This window comes from Wyeomyia smithii, chromosome 3 (assembly GCF_029784165.1).
Source record: "Wyeomyia smithii strain HCP4-BCI-WySm-NY-G18 chromosome 3, ASM2978416v1, whole genome shotgun sequence".
Lineage (NCBI taxonomy): Eukaryota > Metazoa > Arthropoda > Insecta > Diptera > Culicidae > Wyeomyia > Wyeomyia smithii.
Window position 1 is genome coordinate 151922729 of NC_073696.1, and position 8210 is coordinate 151930938.

The window sequence follows — 8210 nt, forward strand, 5'->3', positions numbered from 1 at the left end:
TTAATTTTTATCCTCTGCGTGTTTATTTAAAAAAATTTTGCAGTTACCACAAAGAACAGAACTTCGAACAAGTTTACATAGGTACGTGAAAAATTCTGGATTTTTCAACAGTATCACTCGCGGAATCCGCATAGCATGGAAAAGTTCTTTTTCTAAGTTTGCGGTTGTCTGTTCTTGGTAACACTAGTCAATTACAAAAATTACATATCTCAAGACTGGGTATTCTGTCATCAATTGCAGCAAGTTTTTTTACACTAATCAAATGATGCACTTATACCATCCGCGTACATCGACTATCGACTCGTTACCCAATCTTGAGATAAGTAGTATTTTTGATGGATCTGGACATGTGTAGACTTTGATAATCTTGCCTTACTACAGTATTTTATTTTGTCATGTTGGTTTTTCATATTTTTCTTACATAATTCAGTTATCAATGTAATGCACCCCACAATGTCAGATACCATCCGATCTAGCGGTAAAACTCCAAATTTTACCAAAGATAATCAGACTAGATCAGACTAGATGCAAAATAATAGGATGAACAATCTAAGATATAAATGTTGCAAAAATTTTTAGTTGTTCGATCTATACCTAGAAGAAATCTAATATCAATACATTTAACATTGTAGTAAAAAAAATCTAAAAACATGTGCTGAAACAACTGGCAAACTGGAACAATAACTTCATGTGTGTAATCTAAAAGCACACTAAATCTTTACACAAGAGTTTAGCGGAAAGTTGTTCCTAAGCTTCCTATATTATTACCAGTTTATTTAAAACGAGCTAGTGTGAATTGAGTGTATAGCATTACCGGTGTAGAATACAATTGCTGTTAGAATTTCGGCTTTTTGTCGCGATTTATAGTTAATTAGATGAATTTCCTGATAGTAGAAACCCCCGAAACATTTACTTTATCTAGATCATTTATCATATTACAAGTAATACATTCAGCACAGTGGTTAGATTTAAATCTGCCAAAAACAACTGGCATGTAAAGTTGTTTTTGCTGGTCCCAAGCCCAGAGAAAAGATGAGGGGATCTAACCGAATAATTCAAGCTATGAGTATAATGATACATGTACGGGTGACGATGTCTGCGAGGTATGCTGATTGGTACTTTCGACACTGGTCGTTTTGGTTTTTTACTTTTGCCGCCATCAGTGAGTGCATCCGGTTAGTTATTCTCGCCGGTTGATTCGAGTCTAAACGAGGCTACCATGACGCTGTTCGACAACTGGAGATCTGCAAAATTGAACAGTGCAATCAATATATATATATTTATATTTATATGTAAATATATAAACAGATTTTAAAATTGAATAAAAGAGAACAAAAAATATATCTACTGTACAATTTTTACTAAGAATGATAATTCGAATGATTCCCTGACTGCCCAATAAATAACATACCTGGTGTAAACCTGATTTACTACTCGATTTACTCCTAACAAACAGCTGCAAACCAACAAAATTGTTTGCTTGGCTGTTGCATTTTTTCGCGGTTGTGCAGCTTTGAATCACAATGTTCACGTAAGTTATTTCATTGTTCTCTACCCCATCAAGAAAGCAAACAGATTCGGACCAAGTGAGATGATGGTAATGGTGATGATGAGGAACCTGAGAATCAACTCATGCTTAAATCCTTTGATAATCAAAAATGGGGGGATTCAAACTCACTCGCTTATCAAAGTGGTCTCTGTAACCTAGGGAACCATTCAAATATTACATAACGCGGAATTTGGCAATTTTCAATACCCACCCACCCCCACGTAACGCAATTTTACATGTTTGCCACACGCAATGTAACGCTTCGCTGAATACCCCCCACCCCTGAGCGCGTTATGTATTATTTGAATGAGCCCTAGGAGCTGCTAGCTCCACTGGAGAATGATCGCGAATTCTCTGAATGATAAACGCGAGTCTTCAGAGGTACGAGAAAAAATCAGGAATGGCGGACACAGTAATTTCCCTTTAAAATACTTTTAAAACATGCAGTAGCAATCAAACTATAGTTCAATTTGATACCTGAACTAGACTACCACATGATCTACCACTTACCCTCTCTCGCTCTGCGAGAACAAAATAAACCAGTGAGTACAATTGATTTGGGAAATATGTATCACCAAAAAAGGGTTGAGAGCCGCTGCGATAGACTTTCTCATTTCAATGTTAAAAGATTTATCCAACACTATTTGTTAGTGTAAATCTCTGGAAATAATGTAGAGGTCCTGAAAAAATTGAAAACGTAAACTAAGATCAATTTGTGGCCCATTAAATTCATCCCATTTTCGGCAATATTCATATAAACTGGTATTTCGCTATCTTTGGATTTTTTCCAGGATGATTACTTCCGGAGAGTTACAAATAATCGTATGTGGTTTTACGTACGTCAACTTACGATCGTGGTTTTGTATACAAATCTTCTATTATTTTATTTTTAACTTAGCAAACAATATACTTATATTAGTTGTCTGTGTAATATGGTGTTTAGCCCCACGTCACTATTTAAGGCAACCCCTAGTATACCTTTTTTTTGAACGAGCTTACCTTTTTTGTTCATATGGTGTCGCCTGCGGCTTTGCAATCGTCTTTATCAATTTTTCTATCGTCAAAAGGTACCTCTTACCTACCAACTAGATGGCTTAAATTGTAGCTCATGAATTGCGTGGATCACTCCAGCGTGCGTTTTCACCAATAACCGATTTTTTCATTATCGTAAGCCGGGGTGAGAATGAACCATCTAACCCGTGACTTGTAAGCCACCTCTTCAGGGCCAGCAAACTTGTCTTTCTTGGTCAAATATTCGAGGAAAATTATTTAAAAAAAGATTGTCTTGTGATCACCATGGGATGGCTGACAAACTATAGGTTCGCATGGAACTATCTCACCCCGGCTTACGACAGCCTGGAGAAATTTTCATAACCATAGGTATATGCATATACACAGCGCGTTCTCCTACCGCTGCTTTTTCGTCTGGAGTTATGGATGGATTTTCCAGAAAAAAAAAATTTCCCCTCTTTACCCTTTTTCGGTTGCACAGGAGTTACAAGTGACCGGTTCAATGACACTGCTGTACTGATTTGTATTTTTTGCCGCCTTCAATTGCATTTTTGAAATATTTTCAGCGACTTTAATTTACTTTCACATACGTATCTAGTAATGTGGAAAGTTGCTTCGTAGTTGTTATTTAACCTAACCAGATATATCTGATATCGGTTACAATTGAGACAAATTATCATTACAACTTCTTTTAACCGGAACAATCGTTATATCTACGAGTTGCATAAACTCTGCTGGAAAACAAATAAAATTTAAACACACTAGAACGCGTTAGTTACCTAGTTGCTTATATATTAAAATTTTCTGTTTTTCACGACGCATTTTTTCTATATATGTATATTTTCCTTTTTCGGTAGACATTGCATTGACGAAATATCGAGAAATAAACTGTCCGTTGTTTTGTTTACTACCCAGTAAAATGCCCCTTCTATTTTTTACCATGCTTAACAGGCTCTCGTTGGCACAATCACCCGATTGTAATTCCGACAAATAGACCGATTTTCGAGGGAGTAACCGAAATATGTCGACATAAAACAAATCTATGGTAGTATCAATAGTACGGTAGTATCAATAGTATGTTGATTTGATCGAACCTCTGTACGAAAACAAACGAAATACGTAGATGAGCAACCGATTTAAGCAAAAAAGTTTTATTTTATATTTTTCATTTATTTATTGAAAACCAAAAGCTTTTTTGGCCTTTAGGGCCAATTCTTCTCTCAGTTCGTGGTTTGGCATCTGAAAAAAAAAAAACGATTGCAATCATTTCGGTGTTTTTTTTTTTTTTTTGGAATAGGTATATCGGATACGGTCTACTATAGTAATGTAAATTTGCTTATCTGGGTTTTAAGGATTTTTTACTTTTTATTGTTGCACATGAGGCGGCGAGATCGGTGGCTTGTTGGCCGACGCAATGGGTGGCGTATTATCCGGCGCGTGGACCATTGCAACGGGCGGCGCGATAGACGGTGCGTCATCCGGCACTTTGATCGGTGCAACGGGTGGTGCGTTGGCCGGCGCAATGGGCGGTTGGTTTGTCAGCGGAATTTGGCACCGGTGCGTTAGCAGGCGCATTGGCCGGCGTGTAGACCGGTGCGACAGGCGGCGCATTGGCCGGTGCAATGGGTGATGTCATAGCCGGCGCGACGGGTGGTCGCGTTGCCGGCGCGAAGGGAGGCAAGTCAGCAGGTCCGGGGGCCGTCCCATAAGATATTTCCTGAGAATGCGGATACTGGTTTTCGTTTACCTGTGGTTCATAATGCGGACATGGATATGGATGTTGGAAATTGCATTGGGATTGTGGTGGTGGGTATTGGGGATATTGTGAGGGATGTTGGTATTCTCTTCCAGGAGGATAATGGTAATTGATATTGGAAGGATGTGAGTATTGGGGACGATGGATTTGCTGTGCTTGTCTTGCCTGCCATTGAGGCCATTTTTTTCTTGGTTCTTCCGGAAGAAGCGATGCACATCTCACGCAGTACTGAAAAGAAAAAAAGAATGTATATATATATATATATATATATATATATATATATATATATATATATATATATATATATATATATATATATATATATATATATATATATATATATATATATATATATATATATATATATATATAAAATATATATATAAAAGAATATATATATGATACTTACAAACGCCACTTCCGCGTATGGGTGAGGCCGATTTCTTGTTCTACATTGAGGGCAAAACTGAAATTGAAAATGAAAAAGAAAACAATTATTTGGTTACTCTAATAGTCAGTTTTTTTTAAACGTTATTAATTATACTTACATCGGAGGATTTGGGTTTGGGTTTAGGGGGCATTTTGAAGCACGTTTTTAGGTGAAGTTTATATAACTCTTTACTCTTCGAAGCTTCAAGATACAATGGACGCAACTGACCAGTTGGCAATTTCAATTCAAATTTACAGTGCTGCCATTATTTTCGAAATTCGAAAATACGACGTTCGAAAAAAAATTGTAGATCCATATTTTCGTAAATGAAGTCACTGTACGACTAACAGTTGGCGTTGCAGTCGAAAATATGATTCAATATTTTCCATTTCCCAATTTTTTATACATTCACTTGGTTCTGTGGTTAGCGATGTCGGTCGGCTAGCTCTCCCACACGGTTATGATATCGGGTTCGATTCCCGATCAGGTCGAGGAACTTTTCGAGCTGGAAATTTTCTCGACTCAGCACTGGGGCACGGTGTATCGTTGTACTTATCCTGCAATATACAAAATGTGCCGAAAACAATATCGATAACGAATTCTCTCAACTAATCTAATTGATCGAGACCGCATTAGCCCCCAGGCTAGCGTGCCATATTGTAAATAATAATAATAATAATAATAATAATAATAATAATAATAATAATAATAATAATAATAACAATAATAATAATAGTAATAATAATAATAATAATAATAATAATAATAATAATAATAATAATAATAATAATAATAATAATAATAATAATAATAATAATAATAATAATAATAATAATAATAATAATAATAATAATAATAATAATAATAATAATAAAAATAATAATAATAATAATAATAATAATAATAATAATAATAATAATAATAATAATAATAATAATAATAATAATAATAATAATAATAATAATAATAATAATAATAATAATAATAATAATAATAATAATAATAATAATAATAATAATAATAATAATAATAATAATAATAATAATAAAAATAATAATAATAACTCGCTGTCAGCTGTCAGATAAAGGTGTATGAAAAGTGGCAGTGATTTGCTATCTCGTTTACACATACGTGGGATGTTAGCTCTTGTAACATAGCCATAAGGGAGCATACAAATAATACATAACGCGCTCAGGGATGGGGGGTATTCAGCGAAGCGTTATATTGCGTGTGGCAAACATGCACACTTAAAATTTTTTGCCGGGTCTCGGTAATTTATTGCCGAGAACGGCACCACTGAGTGTTCGGTTAAAAAAATAATGACAGCTGTCACATTTTTTCGTGAATCTCGGTTCACTTAACTGATATTTCGGCTCGTTAATATTTTGTGCCGAAATTTCACTTAGGTTGAACCGAGATTTCTTTCTCTTTTGCACTCTTTTCAGAGGAACAATGATGTCTATTGCGAGAATATATTCGAGAACATGACGTGTTAACTTATACAGGCACCTTGTGCATTTCCTTATAATCACATACCCCGAGATTGCAAGAGTGTGAACTGAAATTACGAATATCTCAAAAACGGTTGAATTTAACGCAAAACAGACGAAATTTACGCCTAAAGGATCACAAAATCACCTGTTTACCTATATAGGCATATGTTTTGTTCTAAAATTGCTTTCATTTAAAATTTGACCTTTAGGCCCTCTGCGCCAGCTCTAGACCTTAATGAAAATCAACCAATTTTTTATATGTTGCTTATTGAACCCCAAGGACCTGGAAAAACAGGTCCCGCGAACATATTTGAAAATAAGACCCCCCCCCCCCCCAAATGTACAGTCGTCGTTCGATAACTGCAACATGTTTCATTGCAGTTATCGAATGCCGTTCGATAACTGCAACACTTGACACATGCCAAAATTTAAAGGGGGGTCCGTCCCTACTGTTGGATGGTCACCCGATTACCAATATTACCTGGGCTCCGCAGCTAACGAACGTCAGCATGACAGATGCCACGATGGTAAGCAGTGATCGGTAGAGCGGAGATCAGTCTACGTTATAGCACAAGCTGGCTCACACGTCTTTAATTAGCTTAGTTATTTTATAATAAATGAATATTTTATAGTGCACAGTGGGTACCTCATTTTACCGAAACCCCACTAAGTTAACAGTGACGACGAGGCGGTAGAAGTTTCGCGGTATAAAGCGCATTCACGAAAAAGCGAAGTATCGCGCGTCGCGATCGGAAGCAATGGCGGAGAACAACTCAGGAGCAGCATCTAACACAGGAGGATCGCAGCAACAACCGCGAGATATTTCGGAGGCCGTAATGCGTATTCTCTCCAATCAGCAGATGCTTATGCAACAGTTATCACGGCAACTGGTTGAAACCCATGTCGCCGTGCAGAATCTGTCCCGGTATGAATCGGTACTGGATTCACTATCGAGCAATATGGTGGAATTCGTCTACGATAAAGACAATGGACACACTTTCGATGCGTGGTTTTCCCGCTATGTGGATTTGTTCGATAAAGATGCCGCTAAAGTGAGACTTCTACTACGGAAATTGAGCCCATAGGATCATGAACGTTATAATAGCTTCATCTTGCCAAAACAGGCGCGTGAATTTTCATTCGAGGAAACTATTCAGAAGCTAAAATCTCTTTTTGGCGCCACAGTTTCTATTTTTCGTCGTCGATACCATTGTTTCCAGACAATCAAGGAAGATGGCGACGACTATCTCGCATATTCGTGTAAAGTCAATAAAGCATGCGTAGATTTCAAGCTGTCAGAGCTGACTGAGGAACAGTTTAAATGCCTCATCTATATATGTGGATTAAAATCTAAAAACGATACTGAAATCCGGATGCGGCTAATCAACAAATTGAACGATGCAGCAGATTTAACACTTCAACAAGTGGTTGAACAGTGCAACAGTTTAGTTAACCTGAAACAGGACACTGTACTAGTTGAAAATCCGTCATCCGTAGTGAATGCAGTCACGCACACCAAACGATTCAAGCCGAGAGGTGTTACACAATCTTCAGCCAACGCAGGCGGCAGTCGGGAGCAACCAAGAACACCCTGCTGGGCATGCGGAGGCATGCATTACAACAAAGACTGCAGATTTCGGGATTACAAATGCCATAAGTGTGGAAAGCACTGACACAAGGAGGGGTATTGTGCATGTTTTTCTTCGGCTAAATATTCAGCAAACCGTGCCAACAGCAGAGATTCAATGAAAAAGAAGTGGGAGTCATCTACCAAAACAGTAACCGTCCAGAAGGTCAGCCAAGGGCGGAAGTTTGTTAATCTTCGCATAAATAATGTTCCACTACGCCTGCAACTGGACACAGGGTCCGATATAACCATTATTTCATACCGATCATGGGTGAAGCTTGGTCGAGCGAAGACGACAGCAGCGGTTTGCAGCGCTAAAACAGCATCAGGAGATCCACTGCAGC

At 37.3% G+C, this 8210-nt stretch overlaps 1 protein-coding gene and 1 long non-coding RNA gene across 3 annotated transcripts; one reads left to right on the forward strand and one right to left on the reverse strand.

Annotated features, from left to right (window-relative positions):
• On the reverse strand, window positions 1–3474 carry LOC129729537 (uncharacterized). Of its 2 annotated transcripts, XR_008728691.1 has the most exons (3): window positions 3340–3474; window positions 2060–2229; window positions 1–1244 (listed from the first exon to the last, which is right to left on the reverse strand). It is a non-coding gene; the product is annotated as an uncharacterized LOC129729537 (long non-coding RNA). The 2 variants fall into 2 exon arrangements; XR_008728690.1 differs by lacking the exon at window positions 2060–2229.
• Window positions 3475–6997: 3523 nt separating this feature from the next.
• On the forward strand, window positions 6998–7912 carry LOC129728692 (uncharacterized). The gene is made up of 2 exons (XM_055687144.1): window positions 6998–7291; window positions 7460–7912. The coding sequence occupies exons 1-2, from the start codon at window positions 6998–7000 to the stop codon at window positions 7910–7912; spliced, it is 747 nt and encodes a 248-aa protein (XP_055543119.1).
• The last annotated feature ends 298 nt before the right edge of the window (window positions 7913–8210 follow it).

What these genes read in the sequence shown, in the direction of transcription:
- LOC129728692 (XM_055687144.1), top strand. Translation starts at nt 6,998, where the DNA reads ATGGCGGAGAACAACTCAGGAGCAGCATCTAACACAGGAGGATCGCAG. An exon ending in TCGATAAAGATGCCGCTAAA is followed by an intron (nt 7,292 to 7,459) that starts GTGAGACTTCTA and finishes CATTGTTTCCAG; the next exon opens with ACAATCAAGGAAGATGGCGA.